This window comes from Passer domesticus, chromosome 3 (assembly GCF_036417665.1).
Source record: "Passer domesticus isolate bPasDom1 chromosome 3, bPasDom1.hap1, whole genome shotgun sequence".
Taxonomy (NCBI): Eukaryota; Metazoa; Chordata; class Aves; order Passeriformes; family Passeridae; genus Passer; species Passer domesticus.
The window spans coordinates 119,666,463-119,684,731 of record NC_087476.1 but is presented as its reverse complement, the minus strand read 5'-3'; the positions used below and the strand labels follow the sequence as shown (position 1 = coordinate 119,684,731).

General features: G+C 45.4%; 1 protein-coding gene across 6 annotated transcripts in view; it reads right to left on the bottom strand.

Moving 5' to 3' along the window:
- CCDC85A (coiled-coil domain containing 85A) overlaps positions 1–18,016 on the bottom strand; it is a 67,420-nt gene extending 49,404 nt beyond the window's left edge. For 2 of the 6 annotated variants that reach the window (XM_064415580.1, XM_064415582.1), the window contains exons 1-2: positions 17,520–17,944; positions 14,109–15,024 (exon numbers count right to left, since the gene is read on the bottom strand). In XM_064415580.1, coding sequence (XP_064271650.1) covers positions 14,109–15,024; positions 17,520–17,738 — 1,135 coding nt within the window. In that variant the 5' untranslated portion in view covers positions 17,739–17,944. Of the gene's footprint in view, positions 1–2,387; positions 6,931–14,108; positions 15,025–17,519 lie in introns of those variants that run through there. The other 4 variants (XM_064415581.1, XM_064415583.1, XM_064415584.1 and 1 more) reach the window with 3 other exon arrangements.
- Positions 18,017–18,269: the final 253 nt, after the last annotated feature.

Sequence of the window (18,269 nt, the reverse complement as noted above, 5' to 3'; positions counted from 1 at the left end):
GGAGCTCAGAGGTGCTGTGGAAATAGAAACCCTGAGCAGCCCTGGGAGCTGGTGAGGAGCAGCAGCACCACGAGGGTCACTCCACCATGGCTGGCACTGGGATAAATGTCCTGTTCTCCACCTGCCAGCAGAATCAGGTGGGCAGGAGACAAAACTGATACCTGTGACTGGCTGAAAAACTGCAGCCATTAACAAAACCCTTCAGTTGTTGTGTTCAGCACCCATAAACAAGTGATATATTTAAGTTGTCATTACCTACAGCTTTTCCTACCATTTCAAACTTGGAAATGTTGGAGCTTTGATTATCCTGTAAACTAATTCTGCTCTCCCACAGCTCCATTTTCAGGAAGCAGGAATACTGTTCAAAAACATGGCAAATCCAACATAATCCAACTTTAGGCAACTGGATTATGACATTTTCCCTTGCCCAGAGTCCTTCTAACATTTTTGTTTTTTCAGTCCTTCACTTCACAACCTATGCACTCTTAGATAAAACTCTGAATCCGTCTGACCTCATCCACTTTCTTCTTCTCAAAAAAACCCTCAGAAACTATTTTCTGAGCAACTCTATTGTCTGCTCTCAGCAGGGTGCGCCTCCAAACCTCCAGCATCAAACACAGCCTGCTCTCATTACAGCTCCAGAAGCCACCTCCACATGCGAGTGATGTTTCCCCAGAGATGGCAATCAGCCCCGAGCCCGCTTGCAGGAGAAGGGAGATCCTGCTCAGTCCATCCCACTCCTGCCTTTCCGCTTCCAGCAATTGTGCCTTTGCTGCTCCATCTGGGATCTGCAGGGGGAGAGAGAGCTCTGCCCCAGGCAGGAGTGGGCAGCTCCTCCTCTCCTGCAGACGGAGATGCTTCATCCCTGCAGCATTCCCGAAGGTGCCTGGCTTGTGAAGAGCTCCAGCCTCGGCTCGGCGTGTCCAAGGCAGCAGAGAGGGAGCCTGGCACGCTGCCCCTGGAATGCATTCCCACTGCTGTGTGAGAAGGGTTTGAGATCTGCATCATTCCCGAGATATGTATCTTTATACATTTCTAAATATGTTTATTTAACAGGCCAATTAGCCTCTCACTAATCATCTCTCATGCTGGGTAAGAGTCTAGCAATGTAGACAAAAAATATACAGAATATTCCAGTTATTCCACTTCTCTGACTCTCCTGGCTGTGCCACGCTCAGGAACATTTCCAGTCTCCCTTCACTGTACACAGATGAATGTGCTGCTGGTTGACATTTTTTAATACATGCTCCTGCCTCAAGCTTCCCATGGCTCAGGCAGAAGGAACACCATGACTCGGGAAACCTGTTCACCAGACTGAACACAAACAGAGATGTAACTGGCTTCCATGTGAGGATTCTGGACATTGTATTAGAGCATTCCATGTCTACTGACAGCCAGTGATAGCCCAAGAGCTCAGCTTAAAAATAAAATTACTGTTTTGACCCTTTCAAAATACCTGGGATGTGTTTTGATAAACTATTTGCTTTATACTATTACCACTATTTCTTACTACTCTCTTTGCATTTCTAACTGCTTACTGCTCATTTGTCTTATTCAGGGTTCAGAGTTTAATTTCTTGACCCACATCCATGAAAAGTTTGCAATTATAAAAACATGATAATCCCATTAAGTAGCTATAAAACAAGTTAAACACAGTAGGAATATTTTTACAGGAGGTTATATGGCTCTGCAGAAATTTTTACAAGGAAAGATATTTAAACAAGTGCTACCTCAGAAGTAGCACCATATGTTCCTGTACTTCAGCACGAAAGACAAAACGCCTGCAAAATGAAAAGCAATGACTTTTTTCCAAAAGTTACTGCCACGAGATTTTAAAAATACACATTTATTTCAAGTACCAAACAATCAGAGCAATTAAAAGACTAACAGGTTGCTAAATCATGCTCAGGACAAACAACCTGGTGTTTGCCCTGGTTTGTAATTAGGATGAGAATAGCAGCAGTATTAAGAGTCTTTAATCAGGTCTGAAACACGGGGCTGCACTCAGAGCACATTTTGGCTGCCAAGGGCCAGTAAGGGCTGGCTGCCTGGCAGGGCAGGAGCTGCTGCAGCTGCAGGAACTTTGCTCCCGAGCAGGACTGCTGCTGCTGTCCTGTCAGCACATTCCCTGGCCGGGAATGCCGGGGCTGCCATCCCGGGGTGTCAAACCCCGGCTCGCTGCGGTCACAGCACCGGGGAGCTCCGGAGCCGGCACCGAGCCCTGAGCGGGGCCAAACCCTCCTCAGTGCCCCTGCTGCAGAGACCCGGCCCAGGAAAGCTCCAGCTTCTGGCAGGCAGGGAGAACCTTGCCCCAGCGCTCCCTTGAACGCAGCCCCGGCTTCGCAGGACTTTGAGCAAACATTTCAGCCCGCAGTGTTTGACAGAGAGCAGCAGCCACCTACCTGCTAGAACAGAGGCTGCCGGCACGCAGCCAGAACAGCTCCAAAGCCCGAGTTCCTCCCTTCCACATCTGCCAAGTCACAGATGTTCAGCCTGAGCCTCGCCGTGGAGATTTAGATCTGCTAAGCACCACTTCCCCCCTCCCTGGCACAGTCACAATATGCCACGCTGTTTGATGGATGCTGAGGGCCAGATGACCATCTTGCCAAAATACTGTGTTCTCTCTTTTTTTAAGCTCAAGAATGTTCATTTTCAAATTTTATTCTGATGGAAGATGAATGCTCGTCTGGATTTTACCAGTTAGCAGCCCAAAATCCACAGCAGAGAGCTGCCCATGCCTCTGGTTAGTACTGGCATCTTCATTTCCCAGATCAAGAGAACTCAAGCTACACAACTACACTGTAAGAGTAAAAACAGGCCATGAAGAACAGGTCAGAAAACAGAGCTTCTAGTAAAGCTATCACAGCCCTTCAGCTGTGGATCCATTGTAAATCACTTTGTGTGCCAGGACACTTTTCAGCAGCCCTGTAAATGCAAAAGGTAGATTAATGGCTTCTAACAGGAATGCTGCACAGACAAAAGAGAATTAAAAATAGCTTTGTTTCCCACTGGCCCAGTTCAGGAAATTCAGGAAGGAAGGAAGCATTGCCTTAAAAGTTGATTTTGAAAGGAAACACATTGAAAATGTTTGTCTCGAGCTGATTGTTCATAAAGGTGTTTTCTAGGCACGTGAGTAACTTCAGCCCCAGTTTTTACACCATGCTGAAAACAGACTAATCTAAGAATAAAACTGTTAGAAAACTGACATGATGCAATGGAATAATCAGCAGCAATACCTCAGGAAACCTGCACTAAGTGGTGGCTGATTAATCCTGTCTTGTCTTTTGTTTAGCTCATGGTTCTTAACACACAGGTGATGATGACACTGTTTCTGTGGTTGGTGAATTGCTTCCAGAAGTATTGATAAGAGCTGCAAGCAGGAAGCAGGCACTACTGACAGGTGTAAGCATTTCCTCAGGGTAACAGCACACCCACAGCTCTTTACACACATCAAGGTCTCACCTTCATAAAGCCATTTTTCTGACTGGGCTGCCACCAGGGGAGGGTTCACACACGCTAATCGATGTTCACACATCGATGCTGTCCCAGCCCACACACAGGAGCTTTCCAGGGCCAGAACTCCCTGAGATAATCCAGCCAAACTCTCTGGGCAGAGATGTTTTCTCTGCTCAGTCACACAAGGCTGGTCCCAGACTCTCTGTAGGGTCAAACTCCAGCATTACAAGTTGGAGCAAGGACAGGATTTGCCAATGGCTTTCCACAGCAAGCAAGGGAGCAAAGGAAAACAGCAACGTCCTCCTCTGCCCTGGGCACCCCAGTCCCAGCTCTGGAGTCACAGACTTGCTCTGGACCTTGCAGAAGCTCACAGGACTCCGTGGAAATCAGAAACTTCTGCAGCACGAACCAGGCAGAAGCTTTTGGGCCTGAAAAGGACAGACATACTGCAAGGGCCATTTCCAGAAGAGGCATAAATGCTGTTAATCTGATGACCAGTGTTACAGACTTTTAGTCCTTCCCTCTGATGAGGAATTCAGCACATAACACCAAGGCTGTGGGTCCAACCTCCACACAGGCCACTTACTAAAGAGTTGGACTCTGTGATCTTTGTGGGCCCCTTCCAACTCAGAATAAGCTGTGAATCTGTGAAAATAAATGTCACTGAATATTTATTTTGCCAGCTTTCATTTCTGACACATACTTGTGCTTGGGCTTTTCAGCATTTGGCTTTGTGTTCAGAGGGAGAAGTTTTCTGCACAACACATACATAAAAACACATATTCACAAAACCAGAGCAAAAAGGGGTGAAAGGACTGATTATCCCCATGTCTGATGAGCTCTCCCCAAAATCCTACAACTCCCCACAGTCAGCCTCTAGCCCAGCTGACTGCTTTGCTATCAGGGCACACTTTCCATGGCATGGGGAATAAACACAGATGGAGCTGGACATGGACAGATCCACAGGTGACAGGCCAGCATCACGCCAAGTGAAGGTCTACAATCCCATCCATCCCTGGTTCTCCACAGATCTGAGCTGGCTCAAGCCCTCAGAAGCTGAACCCTGAATTTAGATTGCTGGAGGGATGGTGCTCAGAAACAGAACTGTACCTGCAATCTGCAGGGCAAAGAGCCACTTCTGATTTACACCATTAAAACAGAGAAATCTGTGCTTGCTGAAATTTATCTCTATGTTTGCAACAGCTGTCTCTGGGTGTGGCTGAACTGAGACTGTGCTCTGTTGATGAGACTTCTGGAGCAGTGAAGAAACTCCCAAAGAACCCTTCCCACTGTGGGTGCACAGACAGGATGGGACACAAATTTGGCACTTGGGCCCCACATCAGCAGTTCCATGAGCTGAGATGCAAATCAAGCAGCTGGCTCAGGCAGCAGCCAGCTCTCCTGCCACCTGATGAGCAAAGCCACAGACCAGCAAGCCTCAGTGCTTGGCATGAAAGTGCTCCTGCTTCCCTGGGGAACAGCATTTCCTAATAAACAAAATGCAAATACTATCTGGATTTTTCTCATTCCAGGGAGTAAAAACCTACTAGAAACTTTTATCTTTCACTACAGATTCTTCCCCAAGATTCTCCAGAGCCTCTTTGCTTCCTATGCATCATTATGTGTTTCTGAGCAGCACTGCACAAACAAATAAATCAAAATCTAACAAAATTGGGGAGGTATTAAAGGCACTTAAAATGTTAAATTTGAGAACAAGCATCATCTGACTGTGTCTTTGCAGTCAAGATCGTGTTTCCCCTGCAACAAGGACAAGGAATATTCAAAAATCTTATATTTGGTTTAAGTGACACACAGGATTAATATCTAACATCAACTGACTTTAAAATCCATGTGCTAAGTGCAGCTCTACAAAGCACAAAGCAGACACAGGCAAGGTTTGCTACATTGCTTTTCAGTGATAAATTCAGCAGTATTTTGCTCTCAACACCAATAGAAATTGTTTCTCATTAAAATATTCTTCACCAATCCTTCAAATATCCATTTTCCAAAGTGACACTGGAATTAACAGTCAGGTTTCCTTAGTTTAAAAAATGAATAAAATAAAAACACCACGAAACAGGAAAGGTGGAATAGAATATGTTGCCCAGGACACTGACTTCAGTGTCTGAAGGACAACTTCAGGTGGCAGCTGATAAGTAAATACATTGAATTTGCATTGCTGTAGAAAGTGGGTCATGCAAGTCCTTTTGTGCTACATCTCCTTTTGGAGCTCCCCAGCCACCTTTTCAGGATTCCATGGATACAACTGGCTGTACTTGCAATATTGCAATCAATACAAGGCATCAACCCTGTTCAACTCATTCTTGACAAATCCAGGATGATGGAGTAGCTTGACAGCACAAAACCCTGGGATCTGTGCTTCCAAGACAGTCTGATCAGCCACTTCCAAGCTCTTGGCCAATCCAGAAATTCAGGCTGAATAGAACATTTCAGTCCACTCAAAAGTGAAAAAAATCTTAGCATTTGATTATGTTCAGGGAGAAGCTAAAACACATAATATCCCAATGTCTTCACACTGAAATTAGGATTTGTTTTAATAAAAACTCAGGATCTTTTCTCTACAATATGAGCACATGCTATGGTTGTAAGTGATCACAACATAGCCTTCAGCAGTATGGACTGGAGTGTAGGCCAGGCATCAAATTCCAACAACAGGAATGAATCAAAGAGTTCTCAGCACCAGCACCTGGAGGAGACAGATTTGGTCTCTTCTGCTGCTCAGTTAACACTGAAGAGCCTTTGGTCCCAGTGGTTGGAGAGCTGGTTAGGAAAAAATCATTGCTGAAATGCTTTCTTGTCATGTTTTCTTTTTGGACTTAGTGACACTGCAAAAACCTAAAATTCAAAATTTAACTTCAGGTTACATCATTTCCTAAAATGGACCCAAACAAACAAGGTGAATGACAGTGACAGACAAGTGATTTCATTGAGAGCACTGCATGAGCAGGGATATTTAAGCATCATGTTCTGTCTGGGCATCCCATCTCAGTGCAAGGCAGGTGCCAGCAAGGAGTGAAGTGCTCAAATCCTTGGAAGGATCTGAGTCAGTCTGCAGGTTCTGCCTCACAGTAGTCATGTGGTTGTGCTTGATAGATTCATCTGCCTCCAGTGGAATGTTCTTTTTGTTTCTCATAATCCAACACTATTTTTAGAGGCTCATCTTAATGTCCTCAGCAATGTTTGCTGACCACAAAAGTCATAAGATGGATTTTGAACATCATTAAAGTTTGTTCATTGTAAGCCAAAAACAAACTCAGGAGCCAGGAGGGGATGTGGGTCAGGAATCAATGCTTTTCTCCAGGCTTAGCTGCACCTGGCCTAAATGGGAGCTTATCACAGAGTGATGAATCAGCCTTGTACCCTTGGCAGAAAGCACTGATGTTTTTCTTTGAATCCAAGTCACAGGTACAGGCTCCACAGTTGATCAAGGCAAATTTTCACAGCTTGCAGGAGCTTAGAGAGATGCAGTGAAAGAAACCTGGTGAGTTTTGAGGTCAAAGATCTGAAGTAGCTATCTCACTACTGATCAGATTAGAGATGTTTAATATTATAGGCATAAAGGCTCTGGAATAATTTGTGTAACCTTGAGGAAGTACTAAAATGGAGACCTTTAGGAGACATTCCATATTGTTGGTCGCCATGTGGCTCACTGTGCTTTTTCAGCTGACACATCTTTTACTCTTGACAGTGCTTGAACTCTGCTGTTTCACTGGTCCAAATAACCACTTCATTTATTATATGGGCTTTTACAAACCAGTAAAGTTCACATGAATCATGCAAATAAAAAAATAAAGGGTAGAAGCAGCATGTCCTTGCTGAGCTACACAGGCCCAGAGCTGCTGCCTTCTTCACTCCCCATGAACGTTACAGAAACAATGCAAATATGCCCAAAATTTTGTAGCAGAAATGAGGAGTAGAACCAAGACTATTTGTTATTCACAGGCTTCACAGAACTGTTCATCTTTTAAGACAGCCTAGCTCAAGATAGCAGCTTTCCCATTCACAATCAATACATTTGCACACACTTCTATGCTGCATACCAAATGCTCACGGACACAGGTTACAATCCTGACCCTCCTCTGTGTGCCTTGCAGAATTAAAAACACTTAAAAAATAAATGTACAAGTCCACTAAATAAGCACAGAGTAATATCATTACTGTTTATTTTTCTAAAGGCAATTTCAGTTTATGCCCTTCACCCCCCATGTTACACTTGTATAACTCATTCCCTCTCAAACAGATTATTGTACTGCTTTCTGCAAAAAGCAAAATTCAAAGCTATGTTTAAGTCCTAGCTGATTCTCTTCACAGAGACCACCCTTGAACCAGTGAAGAGGCCCAGGCAGACAAGATTTACATCAAGATCATGACTTGAGGATAATTCTCAGTGCTCCCTCAGTAACTATATATCTCTGCACATGACAGTATGACCCAAGATAAGCTGTGCTTCAGTTTACTAATTAAGACATAACTTACTAGCTCAGAAGCCAATGAATTTTCATTGCCAGTCATTTTCTTATGTATACAAGGCTTTATTATACCTCATTAAATACCCTGTAATTTGGAATGCCTTGCTGTCCCTTACTCCTGTCAACATCCCTGCACTTTGTGTGTGTGGCAGTACAAAATCTGAACCCCACACTACACTGCCTGCCACGCTCTTCCCTAACTCTTAACCCATTCAGCTCCAACCCCTGCACAGCTCTCCACTGTTAACTTCATAATAAAAATTTAAAATTAAAAAAAAAAAAAAAAAACATTAATAGGTGAACAGAAGAGACAGGACACTCTGACTGGAATGTCTTAAACAAGCAGCACTCACCAAAAATTTTTGTGATATACTGACTGCATAAGTGCTATAGTTCGGAGGATTTTACACCTTAATCACTAATATTTCTAAACTCATGTTTTACTGTTCTAAACTCACAACACTAACTCAAAAAGCTCTGTGAAGAACTGATACACAAGGTCCTGAGCTCAGGTTAAAGGCACTCTCTCTATGCAAAGACCCAGACAAGGTTTTAATGTGAGGATTTGCCATTCTGGCACTAAAAAAATAAAATATACAAATGTGCCCACTTATTTCAGGCAGACAACAACAGCCTTGCAAACTCCTGATGAGCTTTCTGAGGTAAAGGCAAGTGGCTCACACCTTGACCCAATCTCCATGAAAAAGAAAACATCTTTAGTGTTTTCTGTATGCACCAAAACAAACGCCCACTCACCACTCAGAAAACACACTGTTTCTCAGAAATGCCCAAGGAAATAAAGAAGAAAGATTAACATGTCAGCTCCATCGCAGGTGTACCACTCCCACAGTCGGGGGGGGAGCAGGCGCTGGGGCTTGCAGGGGGTTTGTGGGGACACGATCGGTCCTGCCCTTCCCTCCCGGAGCCGCGGGTGCCAGGGGTGTTCCAGGGACACTCCAGACACGAGAGATGGCCACAAGTCCCCAGTCACGGAGCCAGCACGGCTCCCCTCTCCGTCCCGCCCGGGAGAGACGGGCACTGCTCACGGGGCTTTGCTGTGGGAAGTACGGGACCCGTTCCCAAATCCCTGGCAGCACCGACTAACAGGACCTTGCTCCCAGAGAGACGAGGTGCACTGGAGATGGCTGAAAGGGAATGTCTCTTATTCTGTTCCGTCAAAGAGCGGCTGAATTCGCATTCAGCGCTCACTGCAAAACAGAGCCGCCTGTGTAGCAGGATATGCAGCCCCAGGGAGAAAGGAAAAAACAATAAATTTGGAAGCAGTGACTCCCCAGAAGGTGCTGGGGTGCTCTCAGTCTTGCAGCAGGAGGGGCTGTGCAGCCGAGCCCCCCTGCACACCCCACTGCAGGCAGCAGTGCCACAGCAGCCAAGAGCAAGCCCTGCCCCAGCACCTGGGATCAGCCCCTGAGCTGGGCAGGAATCAGCGCTGAACATCCAACCTGTGAAACCAGGCCACTCTCCATCAGGAGAGGCATCACTCTGCCTTTAACACACCCAGAGTTTTGCTGGAAGGATGATCCACTGCACACCAAAACATTCACATCAAAAGGAGTTATGTCAGTGAAGTTAAGGACATGGAATTGCAAACCTCTCCCAAAAGTCCTGCAACATGGGTTTCTAGTAGGTTCATTGTTTTGATACTACAAAACACATTTTCAAGATGATAAATCACTCCCCAAAAGCAAGTTGGGTAATAAATGCAGCATGCTGTAGTCACATCCATATTCACAACTCATGCCCCAGTTTTCTTACAGTGTGTAGCAGCCAGAACCAATTTACAAGTCTGACATCAAACCTACAGAGTTGAAATGAAAGACTGATTGACAAAGCTTCAGAGCTCTACACTTCTTCATTAAATACCTGCAATAAACACAACACCACTTCATACTGCCAAGGGAAAAAATTCTACTGATCCTTGTAGCCTTTGGTTTCACTCTGAAAGGTAAGAAATGCTGCCCCAGCTCCCAGCTGTGCAGCCCTGGCTGCCACCAGGACAGGTCAGATCACACACAGAGTGCTGTGCAGTGCCATTAATGACAGGCAGATTATTTGCACTTCAACTTTAAGAAACACGAAGTGTGAGAAAACATACATGGAAACATGACATCATCTACTCTTCAGCCAGCAAAGGGAAAATGTTTGCACAGAGAGGGTATCAGTTAACTCAGTAACATTGTTACGAGTTTTTTCTCTCTGGAGTCACACTGCAGTTTCCCCTTTTTACTCAATGCAGCGTTTGCTAATTTAATTTTCCTTCTCACAAGTGCATTTATAAGAGAAAGTGTCCAAAATTTATGCTGAGTCTCTGTTTAGCCTACAAACACCTTTGCTCAAGGAGAGGTGATGCTGCATTTGTTCTGTAAGAGCCCTCACAGCTCCAGCAGTACAGGAGGTGTTAGTCAGCAGTTTGACTTCTCTTCATTAATAACCTCAGCAGGAAGCAAGCAGCACACATGAAAGCCTTTGGATACCTTCCTTTCACACAAAAGTCAAAGCTCAGTGTAAAACAAAGGACTTCTTAAAATAGAAAGTTGAAAATAAATCACTTAGATTAAAAAACCAACACTTACACTGCAAATGCTGAAAGCAGATCAATTTATAGAAGCACTTACACCCCAGATATCTGTGTCAGAGCTGAACTGTCAAGTATTATTCTAGGGTGTATTAATGCTCTTTTCTCAAAATGTTTTTATTGCTGGTATTTTCTCATCTAATTTCAGCAATCTTTCTATCCCAAATACTTCTGTTCTCATTACCCAGAATATTTAGGTGTGATTACAGCAAAAGATTTTTATCATGTTTTATTTGGTTAAAACCTCTAGAATTAAATACATGTGTTTTCAATTAACAAGCATCAAGCCAGATTTAGTTCTCCCATCCCATTTTCTGTCACTCCAAAGTCTAAGGACACTCATTTCAGAAAAATATGTAGGAGAACCATGAAGTAGAGGGTATTTTTAAAGCCTTATAAATCTTATAAATGAAAGCTGACATGTCATACAAGAAAAAATACCAAGATCAAACCTTTGAGCATAGAAGATGAGGAGAATTATGAAAGGAAATGTTATCACCTCATCCTTTATTCCTTCAGCTGTGCCTGTGAGCGAGAGGCTGAGGTAACTTCCCCCATAGTTTAAAACATGCATGAAGGCCAATGATTAATGCATAAACACATCCTGCAAAGCAGCTCCAGCTGCACAGCACATTTCTGATGGCACTGGAATGTTGTACTGCAACTGCTCCGACTGCAGCTCCACTCTGCCAGGATCCTGCAGACCCCCTGATCCATCCCACATATCTTTACCTACAGCCCCAGCTCCGGGAGAGGTAACACCAGCCTGTGGAATGCACTGCTTCCCTGTGGTCACCAGGAGCTGACAGGATTGCAAATCCAGATAAATGGGAGCTGCTGGAAGCTCCCATTTCTGCTGGAATAGCCAGGCTGCTCCCAAACATGCTTCCAGTTAGGAACAGCAGTTCCAGGTAGAGTACAGCACTTTTGGAATGAGGTTTGACATGCAGAGGAATAATTTCTCCTCTCAGACATGATTCAGAGCCCAGCTCAGGCCAAGGAAGATGGGACAGGCTCCTACTGACTCTGGTAAAGTCTGACCACGTAATTAAAATATTTTATTTTACTCCTTTAAATATCAAAACATGTTTGTCTCTGCCATTCATCATTTAGGGACACCAGCACTTCACTCTTGCTGCTTGCATGACAGCCCACAAGAGCTACAATAAGTTTAGCACTTATGCAAACTCATGACACAGATCTGCAAACATCTGCCAGCTAGAGATACTCCAAATTTGAAAACAAACTGTGATATTATACTGTATGCACTGCATGGCTTTGGGATCACAACCAAATATTGTCCTTTTTTATTGCTCATGAGAATTTAGGGCCAGGTTTCCAGGCCATTTCCTAACTCCCACTGTCCCAATTTCAGCATTCCTTACAAGTTCAGGATTTTTATTGCCTACACTCAGCTGGCAGGGTTAGGTACACACAGAACATCCAAATGCAGATTTGCACATTATTTTCACAACAGTAACAATTTATAATGACCAGCACTTCCTTATTAACTGTTCCCCACAACTTTACAGTAGCTGACAAAATCAGAACACAAAGTACCCAGAAGGATCCAGCCTTGCTGTGAAGACCAAGTATTTCCCTGAACTTTAAAGCCTTTTCTTCACAGCAGAGCTGTCAAGAGTCTTACCAAGTTTGATCAAGGTCAGACAGATGTCAGAATTAAACCTCAAGCTTGCATCAAATTATAGAAATATGAAAGAAGAGAGGTTTGACAACTTTCTGGTGAGAGAAGTTGTCAAACCAAAGAGGACTTCTCTGTAAAAGTGATTCCATAAAGCACAGGGCAGGCAAAGTTCTGATTAAAGTCAATAAAGAGCCTCCCAGAGCACCAGCTGCCCTCTCCAGCACCTCGTGGCCCGAGTCCAATCTTTTGACAGCTGAAATATGCTGCACAATGGATGCCAGTCAATTCAGGGATAAAGTAACAACTGCTTTCACTGCACTGTTAGAATATGGTTCTTAACAAGGCTACTTAGGGGAAAAAATCAAAAACAAACAGAAAGCCTACAGTGCTGGTAGCAGAAAACCCATTTCTTCCTTCCCCTGTGAGGGAGTTTTAAAAATACATACTTAAAACCATGGATCACCTTCCTGCATAAACTGTGGTGGACTGATGAACATCATGGGTGCAAGAAACAAGTCATTTTTAGGAAGTTTGGTTCCATACTTTGTGCTACTTACAGAAGGTCAATAGTAAACACAAGAAACTGAATGGAGAAAAATACATTTAATGGAAGTTGTATAAGACCAAGTTGAATAACTTCTGCATTGCCCATCTTCACATATTTGTCCCACACTCACCTTTTTAATCATTTCCAAGTCTTTGAAAAGAGGAGTCTCTACACTTACCATGCTGGGGTTGGTCAGCCCTGTCAAAAATACACATTTCACTGAAAACAATGTGGATTTGCCCCTGCAGAGAGGGGCTAACTGAAGGCACTGTGCAAGTTAATCCCAACAGTAACTGGACCAGTGTGACACAGGTTGAGGACAGCACCCATCTCACCAGCAGATCCAACAAGTGGTCACTTCCACTGGTGCCAACACAGCTTCTCACAGCTGCTTATGAAATGGAAACACATGAGCTCCATCCAAGACAATTTGCCAAGGCAAAATCATCACTTTCTGCAGAGCTGGATTTCAAATCTAAGTGTAAAGGTCTGAGAACTAGGACACTAACTGCCTTCATGAGAACATCCCAAAGCACAAGGAAGAAATAAGAAGTAGCAGGCTATAGGGATTCTGCTAAGTCTAAAATGAGTTATTTCTACAGCAGAGTAGGATGTCTGAACTCTGTAGCTTTCAAAATAACAAGATTACATTGTGACTCTCCTATGACAAATAATTTATTTTCATCAGTCAGGATACACTGCATTTAAAAACTAGGCATGTTCATTGGAAACCTTTCTAAAAGGCAGCAATAACAGCAAAGAAACCCCTTCTTGATCTTCCTAAATTTTTAATGTGTTATGATTAAAAATATGCAAACTCAAGGCTTTGAAAGGAACTCTCAGATTCATTTCTATTGAGCCTACTCTTCATCTGGGGTCTTTTCCAAAGTTTATGGATAAGGATAAAAGAAGCCTTCAATCAATAAACAGGAAATTTTAAAATCTTTAAAGCTACAGACAAAGCAGATTAGGAAGGTGGAAATGAAATTGGAGACACTCACCTCCACTCTGCTGACTCAGATATAAGCAGGACAAGAAACATAATGCAATTCCTCTCTTATACAAACACAAATCCACCTAGGGACAAACAGTTTACATCTACCAGCCCCAGAGCAGGGTCAGGGCTGAGAGCTTCTCCTTGATACCCTACACCAACACTCAAAATGCACTTTCCCCCTACTACTTCAATCTACCCCACACCTGCTGGGTGGACAAACGTGTACTCCAATGAAATCTGCTAAAGGAATAATGGTAACACCAGACTCGTTGCCTTTCGTTGCACATCAAACATCATTCCTGCTGCAGAAAGAGCTGGAACAACACCCAAACTACCTTAGCAATTTTCAAAGTGAGCTTTCGCTCCAAGTATTGACCCACCATTCATTCCGTTGTACAAACTCCTGTGGTGAGGGGACAGCTCATCTGTCACTTGTCTCCTGAGGGTCCCTTCTCTGCTGCCTCCGCTGAGGTGTTTGAGGTGCTCTGGGCTCCCTCCATAGTGCTGTTTGAGGTGCTCTGGGCTCGTACCCCTCACCTTGTGCAGGTGCTCTGTACTTCCACTGGGCGTGTGCTTTTGAAGGTGATCTGGGCTGCCACCGCTGTGCTTTTGGTGCTCAGGGCTGCCACCAGGCCTCTGCTTTTGAAAGTGTTCAGGACTACTACTCAAAACGTGCTTTGGGATAGTTTCTGGACTGCTGCTGCTGTGCTTTTGTTGCTCAGGTACTTTGACAATGGTTTTGTGATGCTCAGGGCTCGGCCCTTTCAGGTGATGATCGGGACTGCCAGAACTCCTGGGCTTCTGCAGGTGCTCGGGGCTGATACTCCTGTGCTTCTGGTGCTCAGGGCTTCCTTCCCCCCGAGGTTTCTGCAGGTGCTCTGGACTGGTGCTCGGGTGGTGTTTGTGATGGTCTGGGCTGTCTGTGCTGCCCGTGCTGGAGGTGCTGCTGCCATCCCCAACATCCCTGATGTAGGCGCTGGTGGCAGTCAGCTGGCACAGGCTGATCTGGCTGTCGATGGAGCTGCGGCTGCCTGCTCCTCCGCCCTTCTCCTCATCCAGCAACACACACAACTCCTTCAGCTCCAGGTTCTCCTTCACCACTTCTTCTTGCCTCACTTCCAGCTCTTTCAGCTTCTGCAGGTACAAGGCCACCTCCTTGTGCATGACGCTGGCGCTGTACCTGCCCAGCCTCTGCCACTCGCGGGACACCCTCTTGCCCTTCTGCCGGTCGTCGTCCAGGAAGCAGCAAAGGTCCCTCAGCTCCTGGTTGTCTTCCTGCAGCTTCTGGTTGATGTCCTTTAAAAGAAAGATCATCATGACAGAGGGGTGTCTAGAGGAATTGAGGTTAAACTGTTACACAGGCCAGTGGACAGCACGGCTGCAAACTCACGTTTAAGCACTCCAGTGAGGCATAAATAATTCCATGTGTAGATCTGGCATGCTGTAACAGCCCCACGCTTTGAGCAAACAAAGCTGCTGTCCAGCAAAAACTTTCCTTAGCTTGGAGCTAATTTCTAACATCTGATACAGCAGAAAAGTTTCAGGTGCTTAATTAATTTTCATGCTAAATATCAGAGTAATTTAGCTCCCAAATTGGGCAAAGATTGTAAGTGCTCTCATGATGATCTGGCTCCCCTGAGAAATATTCACCTGTGAGTTATTGCTAAATAAAAGTGCAAGGTACATCAGAAATTGAAATTTCTCTTAAATAATTAATTATTAACATTTATCCTCTCTACTCCCTAAAGCATAGTCACATATAAAGATGACCATTTCAGAGATTTTTTTAAAAGGTAGGGGTTTGCTGGACTTTATTTCTGATTGGCACAAAAAGCCTTGCCAGTTATCACTTGACCAGGACTGCTTCAACCACTCTGAAATGAAATAATCTGCTTAAATAGATTCTTTCACCCTTAACAAAATGAAATACATGATTCTATGCCCTTCCCTAAGTGAGGAACAGTCTGAAGCAAATGCTCTGAAGTAAAGATGTTCAGAGTATTACTACAGCAGAATAAAGGAATTCTCAGTATTTTATCCTTCTAGTTTGGACTTGTGACCATATTTGTCTTTCTCCCTTCATTCTACATATCCATTCCTTATGTATGGCATTACAACCAGAGATGAGCCAAAGCCGTTAAAAAGTCAATCTTATGGAAACACCATTTCAGCTTTTCTAACTCCACTGGATTTAGGTGCATGAATGGCTGTGTTTGTCTGATTTTTGCCTCAAAGTAACTTGGAACTTTAACAGTTTCAACCTGTAATTGGCAATGGAAAAAAAAATCTCAGTGAGGCTTTAAGGTGTCCTTAAAAACCTCAGCTAGCAAGAGATGTTTGAAATGATCACACAGTGGAATAAAAAAAGTTGTGGAAGTCCACAACTCCTCAGTCAGGAAGCAGGAGACACCCACCCAGCTGGTCATTCTTACTCATGGAGCAGTGATTTCACACAGGACAAAGGAGGGAAGATCCCAGACACCAACATGGGGCTCAAAAAACCTCCTTGTCCCAGATTCTTTCTGAAAGCTCCAGCTGAGGCATCTGAACAAAAGGTGGAAGTCAAACAAGACTCAAGGAGTTTGGAACTGAGAGAGGAATTTGTGTGTATTTGGTTTGTTATCTGGAAGATGCAGAAATCCAGATACTTTTGCATGTGACTGAGAGAAATATACTATTGTTGTAACTGAGCTTTCATTTAAAATATAAGCTTCAGTTTTACTCAATATTACCATGGGTGGGTCTTTTTTACCCTCAGACACCACCAAAGGGACACACATTCTTTGCAGAACACAAAAATTTGGGAGGCAGGAACTGTCTTCCCCCACAAGCTATTTATTTTATGCCATGCTATTATCAAAGACATTTTCTCAATAATTCTGTCATTGAAAGCCATTCTACAAGAGAAGAACTCTCTTCTAATGCACTTTCCTGCAATAATTCAAAAGCCCACACTGCATCTCTGTCTCTCCTTCCCTCCAAGCTCACCTCACCGAAGGGATTTCCTGAAAATTCTCAAAGCAATAAGCCAGAAAATGCTCTGTAGTCCTGCCTACTCCGAGGTAACTTTCTATGTCTATAATCCACAAGCAAGGTACTGCTCTGTAAATAGCCACACTTTCTTCCCAGTCCTCAGAAGTGGGAAGGAAGCATTAGGGACTAAGCTTCTCATCCACCAAGAGAGTGAAATTAAGAACAGATAAGCCACTTGGTCTGCCTCTGAGTGCAGCCTGCACGAGCACACAGCTAAGAATGTTTGATCAGAGATGTGTTACCAGATGTGCTTTCAGACATCAGGGATTGGTTCTGATCATCCCAAACCCGAGCCCAAGGTTTGCCATCACCTGCCACAGGCTGCACTGCATCCTGGAAACGACCAGCTCTCTCCAGCAGCCTGCCTGACAGACTAAGTCTGTCTGAAAATAGTGACAGAAAGCAGCGTGAGCTACAGAAACCTTTATTTCTGTGCACTTCAGGCAGGATCGTTTCACCTCGCTCTCAACCAAGGAAGTCTAACACAAAGCTGACAAGACTTCAGCGTTTTTATCAGCCCAAAAGAATACCAGGGCAGAGCACAAACCAGCTGTGCCCCACAGCCTGCCGAACAGCTGGTCATCCCTCAGCCAGACAGTTTGATTATTAAGCGGGATCAGACATTATTCACCCCGGTCCTCATCCACTTTTCTTGCGGTTCTGGGAGCGGCTCCTCCCAGCCCATCCACCTGAGGAGACTGCTCCCTGCGGGAGACACCGCACAAACTTCAGGGGTCCCACCCTGCCCTCCCCGCTACCTTCAAGCCGCGGATCTCGCCGAGGTGGAGCTGGAGGCGGCGGTTCACCTCGCGGATGAGGTTGCTGTGGTCCAGCATCGCGCTCATCTTCTCGGCCTCGGCGCGGCGGAGGCTGCGGATCAGCTCCTCCTTGCTCCACTTGAGCAGCTCCTCGTCCGACACCTTGGACAAGTCTTCGGCCGGCGCTGCTCCGCAACTTTCCGCCGCCACTTTGGCCATGGTGGCGGCCCGGCAGCCCGGGGCACTCGCGGAGCCTCCCGGCACTCCCGGGGCCGCCGGGGGAAAGGGCGAGCCCGGAGCCCGCGGGGTGCCCCCGGCTCCAGCGCTGGGCCGGGGGTAACGAGGGAGACCTCTTCTGGCCCCGGGAGCGGATCCTGGGAAAAACGAGGAAAAGGAGGAGGAAAGGGTGTGGAGGAAGCCGGGTCACGGGCTGGGGAGCAAACTTCCCCCGTCGAGAAGAAGAAGAAAAAAAAAATAGGAAAATAGGAAAAAGACCTAGACAAAAGATCCCCGACACGAGCCCGGCTCCTGCAACAGGTCAGCGCCAGCTGCGTGCGCCCGGTGCCCGCCGCAGCGCCAGGGATGCGCGCTGGCTCTCAGCGCGCCCGCCGCCCCCGGGCTGCGGGATGCAGGGGAGGATGCCAAGCGCCGGTGCCGCGCACCATGGCGGCGGGCAGCACGGGGAACGAGCGGGAGCGGCGGGAGCGGAGCGGAGGGAGCGGAGCGGCGGGAGCGGAGCGGGCGCTGCCG